General features: G+C 43.7%; 1 protein-coding gene across 27 annotated transcripts in view; it reads right to left on the reverse strand.

The window, feature by feature from the left end:
- Positions 1–20,556, reverse strand: part of EFCAB11 (EF-hand calcium binding domain 11) — a 221,690-nt gene that overhangs the window by 183,146 nt on the left and 17,988 nt on the right. For 24 of the 27 annotated variants that reach the window (XR_014059731.1, XR_014059732.1, XR_014059730.1 and 21 more), the window contains exons 4-5: positions 13,960–14,061; positions 12,926–13,016 (exon numbers count right to left, since the gene is read on the reverse strand). Coding sequence is in view for 17 of the 27 variants with exons in the window: in XM_081510835.1 (XP_081366961.1) it covers positions 12,926–13,016; positions 13,960–14,061 (193 nt within the window). In the remaining 10 variants the exon portion in view is untranslated. Of the gene's footprint in view, positions 1–1,702; positions 1,910–5,176; positions 6,706–7,352; positions 7,372–12,925; positions 13,017–13,959; positions 14,062–20,556 lie in introns of those variants that run through there. The other 3 variants (XR_014059735.1, XM_081510844.1, XM_081510847.1) reach the window with 3 other exon arrangements.

A 20,556-nucleotide genomic window follows, 5' to 3' on the forward strand; every position in this document is an offset into this window, starting at 1 on the left:
CCTGCAAGCTGAGAAGGCGGGGTGTTACCTGGCAGGGGGTGAAAAGTTACTGAAGTCAAGAGGTAACATTCAACAGTGATGCTAAGTTACTCCCATTCCAAAGCTGAATGAGGAGGGTGGACCAGGGCTTTTCCAACGTTAACGTGCATATGGATCCCCCAGAGATCACAGTTAACGTAAACACATTTGACTCGGTAAGTTTGGAGTAAGACCTAAGATGGGGCCTTGCTAACAAGCTGCCTAGTCCTGATGCTGCTGGTCTCTGGGGCTCTGGGTGACAAGGATGTATCTCCTCAGGGTAGCCTGATGGGAGAGAAGGGATGGGGAGGCTGCAGGTAGACAAGATGGCTAGACATCATCTGTGAGGTCACAAATGCATAGGTCATGCTTGTCATCGTTGAAAACATAGTATTAGAAGCTTCTGGTCTTGATTTTGAAGGCTGTATCTAAGGGGGACAACTGAAACTCTGAAGTGAAACTCTTAATTCTGAGCCTTTTTAACCGGTGCCATCTTTTTTTTACTTATTTACTTGGCTATGCCGGGGTCTCAGCAGCAGCACACAGGACCTGTGATCTTCGCTGCGGCACACTTGTATCATTACTGGTTTTTAGGGGCGGGGCATGCGGGATCGAATTCCCCAATCGGGGTCGAACCCGCCCCCTGGCACTGGGAGCACGGAGTCTTAGTCACCGGACCACCAGGGAGGTCCCTGTGGAGGACATCTTCAACAATGAAGCTGAACGGTTCTATGGAGACCTACAAGACCTTCTAGAACTAACACCCAAAAACGATGTCCTTTTCATCAAAGGGGACTGGAATGCAAAAGTAGGAAGTCAAGAAACACCTGGAGTAACAGGCAAGTTTGGCCTTGGAGGACAGAATGAAGCAGGGCAAAGGCTAACAGAGTTCTGCCAAGAGAACGCACTGGTCATAGCAAACACCCTCTTCCAACAACACAAGAGACGACTCTACACATGGACATCACCAGACGGTCAACACCAAAATCAGACTGATCATATACTTTGCAGCCAAAGATGGAGAAGCTCTATACAGTCAGCAAAAACAAGACCAGGAGCAGACTGTGGCTCAGATCATGAACTGCTTATTGCCAAATTCAGACTTAAATTGAAGAAAGGAGGGAAAACCACTAGACCATTCAGGTATGACCTAAATCAAATCCCTTATGACTATACAGTGGAAGTGAGAAATAGATTTAAGGGACTAAATCTGATAGACAGAGTGCCTGATGAACTATGGATGGAGGTTCGTGACACTGTACAGGAAACAGGGATCAAGACCATCCCCATGGAAAAGAAATGCAAAAGAGCAAAATGGCTGTCTGAGGAGGCCTTACAGACAGCTGGGAAGAGAAGACAAGCGAAAAGCAAAGGAGAAAAGGAAAGATATTCCCATCTGTATGCAGACTTCCAAAGAATAGCAAGGAGAGATAAGAAAGCCTTCCTCAGTGATCAGTGCAAAGAAATAGAGGAAAACAACAGAATGGAAAAGACTAGAGATCTCTTCAAGAAAATTGGAGATACCAAGGGAACATTTCATGCAAAGATGGGCTCAATAAAGGACAGAAATGGTATGGACCTAACAGAAGCAGATGATATTAAGAAGAGGTGGCAAGAATACACAGAAGAACTAGATAAAAAAGATCTTCATGACCCAGATAATCACGATGGTGTGATCACTCACCTAGAGCCAGACATCCTGGAATGTGAAGTCAAGTGGGCCTTAGAAAGCATCACTACAAACAAAGCTAGTGGAGATGATGGAGTTCCAGTTGAGCTGTTTCAAATCCTCAAAGGTGATGCCGTGAAAGTGCTGCACTCAATATGCCAGCAAATTTGGAAAACTCAGCAGTGGCCACAGGACTGGAAAAGGTCAGTTTTCACCCCAATCCTAAAGAAAGGCAATGCCAAAGAATGCTCAAACTACCACACAATTGCACTCATCTCACATAGTAAAGTAATGCTCAAAATTCTCCAAGCCAGGCTTCAGCAATATGTGAACTGTGAACTTCCAGATGTTCAAGCTGGTTTTAGAAAAGGCAGAGGAACCAGAGATCTAATTGTCAATATCCGCTGGACCATCAAAAAGCAACAGAGTTCCAGAAAAACATCTATTTCTGCTTTATTGACTATGCCAAAGCCTATGACTGTGTGGATCACAATAAACTGTGGAAAATTCTGAAAGAGATGGGCATACCAGACCACCTGACCTGCCTCTTGAGAAACCTGTATGCAGGTCAGGAAGCAACAATGAGAACTGGACATGGAACAAGACTGGTTCCAAATAGGAAAAGGAGTACGTCAAGGCTGTATATTGTCACCCTGCTTATTTAACTTATATGCAGTGTACATCATGAGAAATGCTGGGCTGCAAGAAGCACAAGCTGGAATCAAGGCTGATGGGAGAAATATCAATAACCTCAGATATGCAGATAACACCACCCTTTTGGGAGAAAGTGAAGAACTAAAGAACCTCTTGATGAAAGTGAGAGAGGAGAGTGAAAAAGTTGGCTTAAAGCTCAACACTCAGAAAACTAAGATCATGGCATCCGGTCCCATCACTTCATGGCAAATAAATGGGGAAACAGTGGCAGACTTTATTTTGTGTGGCTCCAAAATCACTGTAGATGGTGACTGCAGCCATGAAATTAAAAGACGCTTACTCCTTGGAAGGAAAGTTACAACCAACCTAGACAGCATATTAAAAAGCAGAGACATTACTTTGCCAACAAAGGTCCGTCTAGTCAAGGCTATGGTTTTTCCAGTGGTCATGTATGGATATGAGAGTTGGACTATAAAGAAAGCTGAGCACCAAAGAATTGATGCTTTTGAACTGTCATATTGGAAAAGACTCTTGAGAGTCCCTTGGACTGCAAGGAGATCCAACCAGTCCATCCTAACGGAGATCAGTCCTGGGTGTTCATTGGAAGGACTGATGTTGAAGCTGAAATTCCAGTATTTTGGCCACCTGATGTGAAGGGCTGACTCATGCGAAAAGACCCTGACGCTGGAAAAGATTGAGGGCAGGAGGAGAAAGGGACAACAGAGGATGAGATGGTTGGATGGCATCACCGACTCAATGGACATGGTTTTGGGTGGACTCCGGGAGTTGGTGATGGACAGGGAGGCCTGGCGTTCTGTGGTTCATGGGGTCACAAAGAGTCGGGGACACGAGTGAGCAACTGAACTGAACTAAACAATGGTAATTTAAATATTTCCTGTAAAATGTAAATTTATTAAATACAAGTTTTTCTTATTTTATAAATGCAACACAGAGAATTATCAAAATTCTCACCCAGAAGTTAGCTGTCATTCCTACCCAGAAGTTAGCTGTCTATTACAAAAGAAAAATGTAAGAAAGGGATTCTTCTTTCCATGAAGGAAAATAGCATGACTACATTAATGAGATGCGCCTATCACTAACTTCAAGGATGACCGAGAGGGTTAGCAACACTCGGTCATAAGAAAGAAACCGAGGCAACAGTTTCGCGTGTGACAGTTGGATTAAAAGAAAAATCGCCCTCATGCCATTACAGCAAGAACAGGGTATTCAACCATACATGCATATGAGCAATTGCAAACGCTGACCATAACACTCATTACAGTGACATCTCAAAAACTAAACCCAGGCTTGGAGAGCTGTCAAGCCCAGTAATTCTCTCTCGAGAGCAGTCTTTGTCACACTGACAGACCACATCTGTATTCACGCAGTGGTGGACTGTGAATGCTGTCTGGGATATGCAGAGAAAATCACGGAGATGGCATGCCACCCTCTGTGATGGATAACCCCGCCGGCGGGTTCTGGAAGGAGAAGAGCTGCCAGGATGTTCAGCACAGCCCCCTCCGGGCGGAGACGCAAAGGGTACGGGCGAGAGAGCTTGGGCAACTCGTGGAAGGATGGGCAAGAGGCAGAGCGGGCCGAGACTCGAGTCTTCTGCTCCCCGGGCCTGGCGCTGACCGCACTCTGCGATCCGTGCAGGGTCCTGACCCCAGCCCTGGTGCTTTCCACAACACACGGGCTTGATATAGCACTGGGGAGGCACTCAGTGCGTGAAACAAAAAAGGCAGAATAAAAAGTGTGTTCGCTACACAAGCCACTCATTTACATCAGTCTAGTCACGTGCTTGACATGCACGGAATGTACTCCGCAAGTGTGAGGCCATGTACCTCACTTGTGCCTGTGCGTATCAAGCTCATTTTCTAAAACTGGATATAATTGATGCATATAAATACCTATGTGTAAGCCTAAAGAAGACATTTATGACAGATCAGGAGTTTCAAGAAGGAGACATACACGTTAATATATATTTGTTCTTCTGATCTACTTCACTCTGTGTGACAGGCTCTAGGTCCACCCACATCTCTACAAATGACTCAGTTTCGTTCCTTTTTATGGCTGAGTAATATTCCATTGTATATATGTACCACGTCTTCTTTACCAATTTATCTGTCGATGGACATTTAGGTTGTTTATGTATATTAACGCATGCATGTGGAATCTAGAAAAATGGTACAGTTGAGGCTAGTTCCTGGGAAGGAACAGAGATGCAGACGTAGAGACCCAGGGGCAAGAGGAAGGCGGGATGAACTGGGAGGTCAGGTTTGACATAAACACACTGTGTGTGTGTTAGCCGCTCAGGCGTGTCCGACTCTCTGTGACCCCATGGACTGCAGCCCGCCAGGCCCCTCTGCCCATGGGACTCTCCAGGCAGCAATACTGGAGCGCGTCGCCCATTTCTTCTCCAGGGGATCTTCCTGACCCAGGGATCGAACCCGGGTTTCCTGTGTTGCAGGCAGATGCTTCACCATCTGAGACATCAGGGAAGCAAATGCACAACCACGTGTAAATCAGAGAGCCAGCGAGAACCTGCAGTTTAGCACAGGGAGCTCAGCTCAGTGCTCTGTGATGACCCAGAGGTACCGGTGGGGTGGGAGGTGCGGTGATGGGGGGCAGGTCCAAGAGGGAAGGGATATATGTTCACATATAACTGAGCTACTTCACTGCACAGCAGAAAGTAACCCAACATTATAAAGCAATTATACTCCAATGGAAAAAAGGAGACAATTTCTTTCCTGGGTTAAGAAGTGGTGGGTAGGCTGCCGGTGAGGTCAGGTTTCAAGTTAGGATACCTTAACATCTGGGCCCTGAAGAACAAAATTTGCATTTGGATGGGTTTAATATGAGAGAGGGCTACAAAATCCGGACATCCAAAATGGGAAGGAGATTAAATGTTTCTCCAATCAAATAGTACATCCTTGTAACATGAGCTAATTAGCTTAACTGAAGAAACCGAAATAACACCTTCTACTTGAAAATCTATGTAATGAAGTCATCACTCTTCTCTATTGGTTTCCTGGTTCAGTTTCTGAGAATCAATTCCTGCAGCACCAATTCTCAAATTTACTGGTAAAAAGAGAGAATCTTCAAATGTAAGGACATAATTTTTGTTCATGAAGCAAAAGAACCCCTGGGGAAAACTGACATTTTCTTAAAACAATTAGCACATCAATATTTCTCTAGCTGTATTTTGCATTTACTTTAAATTTTATTTATTTACTTATTTTTGGCTGCACTTAGCCTTAGTTGCAGCACACAGGCTCTTCGCTGCCGTGCACCAGCTCCCAGCTGCACAGGCTGCGTAGCTTGCCGTTTGCAGACTGAGCCGCCCCTAAGGTGTGTGGGATCTTACTCCCTGACCAGGGATGGAACCCACAGCGCCAGCATTAGAAGGTGGATTCTTCCCCACCAGGAAAGCCCCCTGGATTTTTAAAGTGCAGTTGTATTTACCGTATTACATGTGAAAGTCTCCAGGGAGAAGAAACTCAGGTCAGTTTGAAAAAATTATACGTATTCATACTCCCCATTCAGTGATCATGTGCAAGAAAATCATCAGAAAACGGAATCTCTGACAGTAAAATTTTGAAACCAAAAAACCTGAAAGAAAACCCAAGGCATTATCATTGCAGAGAAGATGCAAAAACTCATGAAATAAAGTGTGGAAACTCAAGAAGTCTAGTTATTTGGTCATTACACTCACACCCCAGGGATAGCTGGTAACAGCTTTCTATGTATAGTTAACCAAGAATGAGATATGATTTCTAGCGTTTTTTAACTTTTCTATACACAAAAGTATGTGGATACTTCAGATCGACAATCACATTCATCAAAGTAGGGGATAACTACCAATCCCTGTGATCTTGGGGAAGCCACCCGACCACATTTGTGAGTCATTCTGACGCAAGGAATAATGACAGGGAAACGTTAGAGAGAGAGCTGTCTGAGAGAACGATGCCACGAGTCCACTGCCAACAGAAAGGAAGTGTAAACTAAAGATCACGGTGGGGAATAACACTTTAGAAAAGGTGCAGATGATTTGAAACAACACACGCTATCTTTTTGTCCTTAAATACACACCATCCTACGTCACTCCCCTCTGAGCTCCTTGGCTCTCTAGGACTCTCCCATTCGGCCCCCTAGCTCCCTTCACCCAGGCTCAGGAGGCCCCTCTCTCTTCCCACGGCTGTGCCGTAAGGCACACACGAGAGGGTTCACATCACTCCCTTTGAAAACTGCGTTCTCGGGGCTCCCCTGGCATCCAATGCGAAGACTTCGCCTCCCAGGGCAGGGGGTGTGGGTTCGATCCCTGGTCGGGGAGTTAAGATCCCACATGCCTTGTGGCCAATAAACTAAAATATAAAAGAGAGGCATCATTGTAACACAGTCGATAAACACTTTAAAAATGGTCCACATTAAAAAAAAAATCTTTAAAAAGTAAATAATAATAAAATGGCATTCTTAAGCCCATACCCCACTGACACACTGACGCTTAAAATATATTATCCAACAAGTCATGATGCTCTTATTATTCAACCAAGTTTTAATACTCCCAAAAGGAGAGTTGGATATTCTATGTGTTTTGACCTTCCCCACATAGTATGAAGAATGAATCTTAGACCCAACTTACCAGATACCACTTTAAGTGACTCCAGCTGTGACTGAAGAGCATTTTGGTGCCTCAGTATTTCTGCCTGACATTACTACCTGGCACTCCACCTGCACTCAAAATCTTGGACACCAGTGGGCCTTCTGACCAACCAGGCTTCATTTCATGGCTGGAAAACAGAAGAAGCTTCCCAGAGCTTCTTGCCAAATGACAGGTGGTGGGAAAGTGCAAATCTCGATGCTTACAATGAGATGGAGAAGGCTCCTAGGCATGGAGAGGCAGAGATAACCACTCAGAGAAACACACCAGCCGGAAATACCATGGGCATCGGTGGTGGGTAAAGTCTAGAAAGGACATTAAGCCAGCTCTCTGTTAATAGCTGGGGCTAAATCAGGAACTGAAAATGCCTCTCAAAAAACAGCCGAGAGAGGCCATCCGAGGTTAATTTATAAAAGTCACACGTAGAATGAGAAAAATGGAAGGCAAAGCCATACGTGGTTATAAAGCTCCTGACTGCACTAGAAAGGACTCTTTGCTAGATTATAAGAAATAAATTAAACCATAAAGAAAACAGCAAGTGAGGATTTTTCTGTTCGTGGATATTTGGAGTAAGTGACAACAGACCAACAATTATTAAGTAACTAGAACTCATAAGGCAGGCAACATACTGAGAGCAGTGGAAGTTACAGATAAATTTGCAAACTCAAAGAGCTTTACGGAGATAATTGTAAACACTGTATTTCTGCTTATCAAGTGATTAAAAAAATTGCACAACCATCTATCAAAATTCAAGAAAAGAGAGAAGACTGTTCAATGTAAACAAAAAAAGGCTTCTTCTCTGTGTGTGTATTTGCTGAGCAGGACCTTGAAAGACGGGTCTAATTTGGACAGGTGAGAAGTAGAGAAAGGTATTGCCAGCAAGGGCAACAGAATGAAGTATAAATACACATCACACATTGATTGAAAGGAATAAGTGTTATGCCAGAAGAAACAGGAATTTGGGATGATGATGAATGAAAGATGAGTTTGGAAAGGGGACCAGATGGTGGACAGCCAGGTTAAACAGTTTTAACTTAGAGTCACTAAAGGGCTTTGAATGTGTTTTTGTTTTTGTTTTTTAAAAAAAGCACTACAAAGTTTTCATTAAGATCTATTAGTATTAAGGAAGAAAGATTTTTTGTTTTAAACATGCAGTGCTAGAAACAGCCTATTATCTCAGATTTATTTCATTGGACAAACAGTACTACTCAGTTCATGGCAAATAGATGGGGAAAAGTAGAAAGAATGGCAGATTTTATTTTGGGGGCTGCAAACGGTGACTGTAGCCATGCAATTAAAAGACACTTGCTCCTTGAAAGAAAAGCTATGACAAACCTCAACAACATATTAAAAAGTAAAGACATCATTTTGCCAACAAAGGTCTGTCTAGTCAAAGCTATGGTTTTTTCAGTAGTCATGTACGAATGTGAAAGCTGGACTGTAAAGGCCGAGAGCTGAAGAATGGATGCTTTCGAATTGTGGTGTTGGAAAAGACTCTTGAGAGTCCCTCGGACAGCAAGGAGATCCAGCCAGTCAATCTTAAGGCAATCAAGCCTGAATAGTCACTGAAAGGACGGATGCTGAAACTGGAGCTCCAATACTTTGACCACCTGATGAGAAGAGTCGACTCATTGGAAAAGATTGATGCTGGGAAAGATTGAAGGCCGGAGAAGGGGACAACAGAGGATGAGATGGTTGGATGGCATCACCAACTCAACGGCTGAGTTTGAGCAAGGTCCAGGAGACAGTGAAGGACAAGGAGGCCTGGCGCGCTGCAGTCCATAGGCTGCCAAGAGTTGGACACAACTTACCGACTGAACAACAACAGTTCTCATGCCTCTTAAACTTCTGCCATTTGTAGTGGGTGGGGAAAAAAGAGTTCTTCAAGGATAGAATTTCCTAAGAATTTCTTAATAATGAAACACCATCTATGATACAGCTGTAGTATTTTAGCATACAGGTGTACAAGTCATGATTATCGGCTCGAAGTGAAAAGCAAAGTTGTAAGATTCAAACACTGAAAGGAACCTCAAGCTTTTTTTTTTTTTTTTGCTGCACCAGGTCTCAGCTGTGGCAGGTGGGAGCTTCAGCTAAAGCATGCCAACTCTTAGTTGCAGCATGGGGGATCTAGTTCCCTGACTGGGGATCGAACCCAGGCCCCCTGCACTGGGAGCATGGAGTCATAGCCACCGGACCACCAGGGGAGTCCCCTGAAAATGTGAAATCCAAATAGTAAGCATTTTATATCTTTAGAGGTAATATAAAGAAGCACCTTTTGTGTGCGTGTGTGTGTTTTTACACAAGATATCACCTCTTGGTTTAAGACAGAAATACAACTCAAAATCTTTCCCTTGGTAGAAAACTTCCCTTCTTAATTTATAAGAAAAAAGCTATAATTAGCAGCCCCCAAGCAATCAATCATTAAAAGTAAAACCTCAAAACTGCTTCCCTCAATAAAAGCCAACAGTTCCATAAAACAATAGATGAAAGCAGATACAGAAAAGCTTAGGGGAGATACTATAAAATAACAAGATACAGCAAAATAACAAAATGAAACGAAACTTCAGCAGGTAAAGAAACAGGTATAGCCCCAGAAAGAAGCATAAGGGGAAAATAAAACCCTAACAGGAAAAAAAAAAGGCCACATTGGACTCCGTACAAAGGAGAAGAGACGCTGTTGAAACTACACTGAGAGATGGGGTCAGCACGCAAGCCAGAGCAAACAGAGGCGGGTTTCTCTCGTGGAGTGAGGGTGTTATGGGGGCAGGCACTTCTGAAAGAGGCTCCTCTGGGTCTTCAGCGATCTTCTTTCATCCTTCAAACCACAGGCGACTGGCCTAATGGGAAGCCCCCTCTCAGGCTGCCTCCCTACGGCGGTCTTCAGACATCCGCTCCCCACCCCCCACCCCCCACCCCCCGCCTCCCTGGGAACCTGGGACGGACCTGCACTCACGCGGGGCACCTAAGTCAAAGCCGGTCAGGCTGCTCGCAGCATCCAGCCCAGACATGTGACATCATTCGCATCATGGACAGCCCGGGCAGCTGCTTTTCTTTTCCTTTCTCTTGAAAACTATTTGCATCCCTGACATAGGGACGTATGGAAGTCAGACAACTCTGTTTCTCTGGCCACCTTCAGCTTACACACCGAGGAAACGTTTTTCTCTCTTTTGGTGTCACGACTTCACTTAATTCTTATCGTGCATCAATTATCCTGCTTCAGGGGATGTGGTGCTATAAATAATATTATAAATGTGACTTTAAGCAGGGCAGGCTCGGTTAACTTCAAGACCGTGCTCAGCTGTTGACTGCCAGCAGTCTCTAAACTCTGACCACCATCCTAGGAAGAACAGGATTTGTGGGCATGCAAATATATTTATGTGTAGATGATGTGGACATGTGCTACAATATTCATAAGTTATGTTCATTATAAAATACAGAAATTTGTAAAAGAAAATCAAAGATAAAAATATTTCACTTATTCATGGCAAATGAGCTTTTGCCATCACTCGAAATTATTAAGAACATTTAACAAGAACAATGTGATTTTCACATACTTTATGATTTCTGAACATCTCGGTTGAATTCTTTGTGACTGAGCTATTTCACTTTTTTTTAATACTTTTTTATCATTTATTTGGCTGTGTTGGGTCTTCACTGCATCGCACAGGGCTTTCGAGGCACACACACTGTCTCTAGCTGTGGCTCAGAGGCTCCGTGGCTGAGGAGCACACGCTTAGTTGCTCCCAGGATATGGGACGTCAAACCTGTGGCCCCTGCACCGCAGGGCGGATTCTTAACCACGGAACCACCAGGGAAATCCCAAGTTCAATTTGTTTTAATACGAGGTCTTACGTAGACAGATCTAAACAGGAAATGCGCATCATGATACTGAATCTCTCAGGTTTTAATTCTATCCTCTGATTATAAAAAAGCTTAAGGGGTTTGTTTTCCTAACCATTTTGTTGGTATTGCTAACTGAGATTCAGCTAATAAATATTCATCTCTCCTGATATCAATTAGTTAGTTGCTCTTAACTTATCAAAGCTATTAAATTTTTATATAGATACTTTTAAAAAATTGTGCTGTCAAATCACAATGCTTTCTTTTTTCAGCAGATTAGAACACTGTTTCCGACTTATTGAGCATGCAAATATAAAGGTTTTAGTGGGTGACACATACTTTTAAAAACAGAATCACATTTCCAAACACTCATTCTCAAAAATGTTCTCCCTATAGCGTAGGTTTCTTTGGAGAAGCAGTTACTTTACCACTCATTGTTAAAACATGGCTTCTACCTTGAAAGGCTGTACTTAAGTGGATTTTTCAAAATTACATTTGTGGCATTAGGGGGCATCTCCTAAAACTGTTTCACAAACAAAGGTCAGCAAATCTGGACACCTGTCTTTTTGTAAAAGTAAAATGAAGTGATTCTTCATTCTTTTTGTGAAAAACCACCACCATGTGGCAGAAATACATTGACTCTCATTACTCATCCCCGAATGTACACAAAGATACCACGGTATCTTAAAGGCAGTGATTTTCTGGAATAAACTGAGCAATACTGTCTTGGGGCACCTTGTCTGCACCCGGCTTGAACTCCTTTGCTCTTCAATAGCTTGCTCAATAATCTGCTTGCAAATGACACAGCAAAAGAATTTCACACATGTCACTATTGATGACAGTGAGTGTAGATTCTTATTTCAAATAACCTGCTTGATAATTTCTACTGAGGACTGGCTTCTGGTCAGATTTCATGAAATTACTTTAATCCAAATGGGAACACCTGCCAGGTGTCCACCAATATCTCTTATCTCCTTCTTCCTCATAGCAGAAATTTCACTTGAGCATACATGACTGCCTACAGCAGAGACTACATTTTCCAGACCCACCTCTGCCTTATAGCTACTCACAGCCTTGGAACTAAGCTTTGGTCACGGGGATGTAAGAAGAAACAATGGATAGCCTTAAAAAGAGGGGCCTATCTTCTGCTCCCTTTCTGCCTACCTATTGGGAATTCAGGTGTGATGGCTGGAACTTCGGCAGCCATCTGGAAGCAAGAAGGAGAAGCCAGGTGCTGAGGCAGCCAGAACAAAAGGGCAAGAATCTGGGTCCTTCCCAACTGTGCTGCCCTCAGTCCGCCCTGCACTGCCCTGTGTTCATGGCTCTCTTTTTTGAGCTTTGTTATCTTGGGTTTTCTTGTGTTTAATGCTGGACTGAACTCTAATTAACATGCTTGGTAGCAGGGTTGAGGAGGAGCTCGTGTTAGCAGTCAGAGTAGAGGCAGGTCTGTCGTTTTCTCACGGCAGCATGTGCTGACACCCCTTACACTACTTTCAACCTGCAGTTTCCTCACAGAAACTGCTTTTAAACCACGTGCCCATTTTGTCAGGATTAGTTTACAAAGATGATGTAAATATAATCTTTAAGTCTACTTTCTCAGGTGTGCATGAACTACCACTTTGAAAACCAACAAAGGAGGGGCCACCACTGATTAACCCAACTCCATTCTCCACACCACTCAAAGACTGTCTGTGACCTGTGTCTGATGGAACGTAGACCACGGGAGAACACCAGCACCCATGTTAATATTGATAAAGCTTTGAGGGGGCAGGTTTGGCCAAAACATCACTATACAAAGAAGTGTATAGTTTCTATACATAGTTCCTACTCCACCCCTATGAACAAATGATTTTTGCACCTTCCTGGTATGTAACCACTCCACCCACTTTAGGGCCCACTGTCCAGGCTGTGATGGACTAACAGCTAACTATAAAATTCTCTCCTGGACCATGACAATATCCTGTGAGATGAAAACATCCACTAGTGAAAAACAAGCATAAATGAGTGTTCTCCGTAAAACCAAAAACTTCTACAAGCAAACGGTAAAACAAGGGCGTGTATGAATAAAGACGCTGAGGCCTTACCTGAATACCTCGAGAATAATCCTTTCTGATAACTTGGGAGCCACCTGCTTAAATGCTTTTTTGAAATCTTCCAGAGTTAAATATCCACGATCTATTTGAAAGCAGAATACATAACATTCATGTACTACTAAAAGTCCTGTGAACTGCTATTTCAGCCATAATATTTGCATGAGACTTTAACATATAACTAGGAGAAAAGCAGTAATCTGTAGCTGATTTCACATGTCAGGTAATCTGAGACTGTCTCACTGGATCACTGGATTACTGTAGTGACACCGTACAGTCCCAGACGCCCCCAAAGCTTTCTCCCAGCCCCATCACTTGCTGACTCCATGAGCCCCAGGGAGAGCACCAGGAGGCAACGCTGCAGTAACGGCAGCAGGCTTCCAGTCCTTGTGAACTGCCAAAACAATTCATTCTTCAAAACGCACATGTTTTTTCTTGCTTGGTTTTAGAACTGTATTATTATTTAGAGGAAAATCATTACAGAAGCCAAAGCACCAAACCTGGACTCCACGAGTCTTTCAACCCTGCGTTCTGTGAGGAGTGGGTCCAAAGCCACTCTTCTCGGCCACCCCAGCGTGGGAAAACAATACCTCCAATCACATGTGGGTCAAAGGAGGAGTCAGAGAAAAAGGCCCCGTGGTCTCCCAAACTTCCATAAGTGGCACTTCACCTATATTCCCATGTGGCCAGCCCTTCTGATGTCCCCGTTAAAATGTAAGCAAATCGTAAGTACCATCAGATTACTGCTAATGCTATTTCATTCATTGTTAAAGGTCAAGAATTAAGGTTGTGATGGAGCAAAAAAAATGTATACCAACATCTACCGTAATAGCTAATGAATACAGTAAAATAATCTTCCAAGTATATTATTTTATTGGGTTGGCCAAAAAGTTAGTTTGGGTTCTATAAGATGTTATGGAAAAACTTGAATGAACTTCTTGACCAGCCCCATATTTACTGAGTATATGTTCCCATCCACAGTTCCTTAACAGCGATTTTTTATACCCAAACACTTTAAAGATACTTACAGTGCCTGTCAAAAGCCGTAAAGATGTGTCTTACTTCATTGCGATACAGTTGAGCGTCCTTCTTTTTCCTTATGATGTCTAAAAACTCCTTAAGTCGTATCCCTAAAAATTGGAAAAAAAAACGAGTTTACCAAAAATGATTGTCTTTCTCTTTAAGAAAAAAGTGAAAGTGAAAGCTGCTCAGTCATGTCCGATTCATTGTGACCCCACAGACTGTATAGTCCATGGGATTCTCCAGGCCAGAACACTGGAGTGGGTCGCCTTTCCCTTCTCCAGGGGATCTTCCCAACCCAGGGATCAAACCCAGGTCTCCCACACTGCAGGCAGATTCTTCACCAGTTGAGCCACAAGGGAAGCCCAAGAATACTGGAGTGGGTAGCCTTTTCCTTCTCCAGGGGATCTTCCCAACGCAGGAATCAAACCCAGGTCTCCTGCGTTGCAGGCGGATTCTTTACCAGCTGAGCTGTCGACATAAATGGAAAGTGATACTACCACCCACAAATGTTACCTTGATTTTGGTAAGCAGTATTCATTCATACAGATCTCTGAAGCTGAAGAGGCATTTTGTTAAAAGCCAAGTCAGCTCCACATTAGCAACTGACAACAAACGTGGTAGATGCTTCAGGAGCTCCCTGAGCTGCTTCTGGGAGTAGAGATGATGACCATGAAAAAGGGGGACAGTCCCTCTAACAGATCTGATGGACAGGGCTAAAACTACTTATGAAACAAAGTCTCCTCATTCTTCTTTCCTCGGGTGTCTTTGATCCCTTTTTTCCTAGCCAGATGTCATTACAACAGGTTTTTTTCCAGCTGGGAGAGTGGGGCGAAGAAGCAGTTTCTCAAAAGTCAATACCAACCTCACAGCACAGATAGAGGTGGAGCAACACCCCATAAACAATAGAGCTGGCAGTGTGCCCAGCCTTAGGGGCACCCCATGACTGTTCCGCAGCCTCAGGCTCTGCTTCCTGCGATTCTCATAATAAAAGAGCCCAGCGTGATCACAGGAGACTGGATACTGCGCTCATGATGTCTATTAAAATGAATTCTAATGTGATCTAAGAGTGAAGCCAAGAATTTAAACGTTTTAGTGAACTGAGCCCTAAATATATAAAAAGAGCAGTTCGTTTTTATAAGTCAGGATTTCCATTTTAAAATTTATCACTCTTTTAAAAATAGCCCCAAATCACACAGTAACCATGTGCTAATTTTTAAGGACTTGCACCCTTTTGCTTTTGGTGAGGTATGCTGAGCTACATACAGTTCCCAAAATAGTTTCAATTTTTCTTTTAAGTACAAAATAGTTTTCTAAATTTTCCAGTTTTTTTATTTGTAGTTAAAGATTTAGGAATTTTAAAAAGTCTCTCTTGGGGACTTCCCTGGTGGTCCAATGGTAAAGACTTCACCTTCCAATGTAAGGGGTGCAGTTTCAACCCGTGGTCAGGAACCAAGATCCCACATTCCTCGAGGCCAAAAAACCAAAACATAAAACAGAAGCAAAACTGTAACAAATTCAATAAAGACTTTAAAAATGGTCCACATCGGAAAAAAAAAAAAAAAAAAAAGCCAATCTATCTTTATGTGTTTAAATGATCCTTTTATAACTCTAGCTCCGACTGTGAGCCAGGCACTGTGTTAAGCTCTGGAAATAGAAGGGAAAAGAGAAAATACAGAACTCCAGTGCCAAGGGAGTCACTGGTCTATTGGGGGAGATAGAGACTATGCAGGTTCGATTACAAACATATAAATAACGGCAAACCACGACCTGAGCAAAGAGGGGGACAACAGAAGGCAGGATGGGGGGGGTCCGGGGGGGGGGCTGGATGTACACTTGGAGCTGCCTCACTTGTGCAGCAGAAGCCAACGCACGTTGTAAAGCGATCACACTCCAGTAAAACGTAAGTCAATAAATGTAAGAAGAGCAATTTCCCCCCCTACTTAAGTAAAAGCCCTTAAACTGTATACCAAATGATAAAACAGGAACTGAAATAATATCAATGAATTACAATTACCATGAAAACAAACAAACAAAAAGAAATAGTCCTGTAGAGTGGATTCTGGTGAAGAAGAGATCTCTCAGAGGAGGTAACACCTAGGCTAGTAAGAGGGTAAGCAGGAAGGCCAGGCGTCTCCAAATGGAGGGAACGGGCTGCAAGCGTCAGACATTTTTTCTCTCTCTCTGAAGCAGCAGGAAGAAACAAACCAGTGTTGCAAACCTTGAGCTCACCAATGCATTTTCCTCATGGGAATGTTTGTCTGAAGCCGTGTTAATAAGCTATGCATTTACCCCAGACTGCGTCTTCAAGTGGTTCCCCAAACCACTATGCTATACGTCTGTATGGAAACCTGCCTGGCTCGGGATGACTCCACTGGTGCCAGTGTTATCTCAAAATGCATCTAGTGGGTGAGGGGCCTAGTGCCATTCTCTGAGATTTCAGACATTTCCTTTCCTTAATTAACAGACTGCTAGTAGCTATATAGCATCCAGCTAAAGACTAGCAGGGAGTATTCTTTCTGCCCCCTTCTGATGTCTACGTCAGAAGCTTTCTCTATCTCTTTTATACTTTAATAAAACTTTATTACACAAAAGCTCGGAGGAATCAAGCCTTGTCTCTGGCCCCGGGTTGAATTTTTCTCAGGAGGCCAAGAATCCCGTCTTTCGTGGTTCAGCAACACCCTTTCACTAAGATCTAAATGATAAGAAGGTAGCAACTGGCTAAAGGATCAGAAGAGCACTCCCTGCGGTGGAACGAGCAGTGCCCGCCACAGGGCGGGAAGCGCAGGAAAGGAAACCAGGCCCCTGCGGCTGGGGGGGCGGGGCTGGAACAGGAAAGCACGGCTTTTAGTTCGGTTGCAATAGGAAGTCAAGTGAGAAGTCCGAACTGACACATGACAAGATCTGACTTAGAAAGATCTCTCTGGCTATTGTTTTGAAAAACGACTAGGGAGAAAGCCAAATAGAGAAAAGGAGAGTCCTTAGGCTCCTACCAGCCAGACAGGTGGTCAGGAGGGGGCCAGCAGCAGGACCTGAGAGCAATGGAAGGTTCCAGGCAGACTGCAGAGACGATGAAGGGCTAGACACGAGCGTGAGAAAGAAGACGCCAAGGACAAGCCCTAGGTTCCGGCTCGAGTGGAGGTCTGAGGAGTCATTTAAAGAGACGGGAAAGACGAGGGGAAGCAAGTGGGGGTGGCAGAGAGATGCAGTGGTGATTTGGAGATGCTAGCGGTTTGACGCTTTGGGGACAAGCAAGAGTGAAAGGCAAGAACGAGTAGCAGCAGACGCTTTGGGCAACAGGCGTGTCTCCTCGCAACTACCGGAGCGCTTGGCCTGTGCTCAGTAAAGGTGCACTGTGGGGAATGAGCATCTGGACCGCGTTCCTCCGTGGCAGTCAGACGTGCAATGATACCGCTCCACTCTCATGGGTCCCCTGGTAATTATCTGCTGCACGTTTACCTGAGACCCGCTGAGAGAAGCGCTGTTGTCAAATTTATCCCCAGTGTTTAGGGAGGTATTTTGCTTGTAGGAGCCGTCCTCACACGCTGAATAAGTGAACACAGTCATGCGTGCATGCTAAGTCACTTCTCTCATGACCAACTCTCTGTGACCCCATGGACTGCAGCCTGCCAGGCTCCTCTGTCCATGGGATTCTCCAGGCAAGAAGACTGGAGTGGGTAGCCATGCCCTCCCACGGGATCTCCCCGACCCAGGGATTGAACCCGCATCTCTTTCGTCTACTGCATTGGCAGGTGGGATTTTTATCACTAGCGCCACCAGAAGACATTTTTTCTATTATAGTTTTCAGCAAAAAGCATTAAAATGTGTGTTTTAAATGCTGTTATAACTCTGGACACTAATCCCCAAAAGTAGGTCACTATTTAATCACACGGCCAGCAAAATCATCATTTTAGAAACCCCAATTTCTCAATACAGTAAAAAACAAACTTCAGAGGGAAAGGAAATACATGCATAGTATTTGCTCTTCACTTATTGCATCTGATTTTGGGAAATGATTAGGAAAGAAAGCACAGCCGCATTGTTCAGTATATGATGCGGATTCACAGGGAAAAGGCACAGGAGCGGGAGATTCACAGGGAAAAGGCACAGGAGCGGGAGATTCACAGGGAAAAGGCACAGGAGCGGGAGATTCACAGGGAAAAAGGCACATGAGCGGGAGATTCACAGGGAAAAAGGCACATGAGCGGGACTACCTTTGAAATTCCTTCCCCAGAAGACTGACCACTATTTGGAGCTGTATAGTCAGGTCTTTATTTCATAATCTTGGGATAAAAAGCAAATGTTCTTTACTATTTCCTAGGAGAAAGTATATGTGGGTTTCAACTGCAATGCTTATTACCACTTAAAAAGAAGCGGGACTTCTCTGACAATTCCGTAGTTAAGACTCTGAGCTTCTAATGCAGGGGGCCTGGGTTAGATCCCTGATCGGGGAACTAAGATGCCACAAGCCTCATGGCATTGCCAAAAAAAGAAGAAGAAAGAACCTAACAATACAAATAACCCCATATATGTAATCACGTTCATTCATACTATTTTCCCACAGGATCATATACCTTGTGTTTTTAAGTCAACATCAAGCCACATAAACATACTCTATAGCCTCATTCCCCATGCCCACCTTTAACTTGTCTTAATCTTCAATGACAACACATGCAAATGCATTCAATGCCAATGCAAGTTTCTTTTCCAGAAAGGATAGGGCAGTTTCCATTCAGCTGAGCGCTCATGCTGCAGGAGCATGATCACTTTCCAAGGCCAATGTATAAAGCCTGGTTATTCCTACAGCTCTGTGATGCAAACACCTTAATGAAAGTTCTAAATGTCTTACTGCTCTTTAAATGGCCTAGAACTACAGCTGCTACTACCAGCTCCACCTGCTGTCACGGTATTCGAACCTAAAATTACCACTTCACAAAGACTGGCCATAACTCTAAATGCATTATCTGTGTCCACCCCTGGAGTGAAAGAGAGTGTTCAGAACCTTCTAATTCCAAATACAAGGTTGAGTCTTCTGTGTTGACTTTTCTAATGATAAAAGTTACATAAATACACTTTGCTGTAGTTACATGTTAAGGCCATAACAATAGGAATCACATGGACCTATGTGTTTCTGTTTCTTATTAATCTCCAGAAGGTGTTCAAAAATTGCCTAGGGCAGGTAATAGAGACTCGGAGAACAGAGTTATGGACACAGCGGGAGTAGGAGAGGGTGAGATGAGTCTCGAGTCGCACTGAAATATACACACGACGGTAAGTGGAACAGAGAGCAAAGGGGAACCCCCGTGTCACACGGGGAGCTCAGCCTGGTGCCCCCGACCACCCACAGGGGCGGGGTGGGGCAGGGCGGGGCGGCTCAGGAGGGAGGGCCCTGTGTATACCTACGGCTGATTATGTAAATGTCCGGTGGAAACCCACACAACACTCTGAGGCAATTATCCTCCAATTAAAAATGAATTTTAAAAAACTGGGTAAATGGACTCTATCAGTGGTTCTCAGACTTTTTTTTTTTTTAGCTGTAGGAAAGGTTCTTCTTTATAAAAACAGGAAATCCCACTGCATAAAGATGAAGGCAAGGCATTCAGTGTGCAAGGAGGTGGGCTCCCCAGGCTTCCCTCTCCAGCAGCCCCTGGAAGTGCCCCAACAGGGAGGATGCAGGATTGAGGATCCTGCCTTAAAGACCACTGGGGCCAACGATCTTCATGAATCCTTCCAGACGCTGCAGCTCTGTGCATCTCCCACTCCACGGAGAGCATTGCATTCCATCTAATAAACGACTCTTGGCAAACGGACTCTTCATGTTCTATAATGAATGTATACATTCCTTTCCAAGCTACTTAATACATGTCATAGAGATATATCTTATAAAGAAATGCTATCTTTTCTCCTTTTTTGTTTTTAAGCAATTTCCTAGGATGGTAATCATCTTTCACCACAGGGGTAGATATATTCAAAAAGTACAATAAATCCATACACATTTTTCCTTGAAAGTTTTTTTTTCTTTTTTTTGTGTGGCTCACAGTTCTGAGTTTCAGGGTCACCGTGCAGAGAGAAACCCTCTTGAAAATGCAATCATCTCGTTTTTGGCTATCACAGCAAGCTTAAACCCAGGAGAGGAAGGAGAGAATGACAGAAATGCCAAGTTAGTTAGACTGGAGATCTGGTCTGAGATTTAGTAGAAAAGGTAGGGCTCCCATTCATTGGGCCATATATTAATTTTTTCCAGGGACTGAAAATGCCTAAAAATGAGGGCTTAAAAGGATTAAGTGGGCTTTTAAAAGCTATAATGCAAGCCTTTTCTAGTTTGAGAAATAAAATTTAGATTATGACCTTTGGCAGCCATGCAGAGGGGGAAAAAAAAAAGGATATAATGTGTGCTCATAAATACACTGTAAGGACAGAAGGACTTTCACAGCATCAACAGTGGCGAGCTGTCACAGTAAGATGGGAAAGGAAATTCAGAGGACTAATATTTTCTTCCATCCACATGCTTAAGAGTAGGGGAATGAAGAGAAAAGAATTTGTCTTAATGGAAGAAATCAAGTTTTACTATATCGTTGGGAGGAAAACAAAGAGGAAGAGTGAAA

Source organism: Giraffa tippelskirchi, chromosome 7 (genome assembly GCF_054371585.1).
Source record: "Giraffa tippelskirchi isolate mGirTip1 chromosome 7, T2T-mGirTip1v1.2.pri, whole genome shotgun sequence".
NCBI classification, from domain to species: Eukaryota; Metazoa; Chordata; class Mammalia; order Artiodactyla; family Giraffidae; genus Giraffa; species Giraffa tippelskirchi.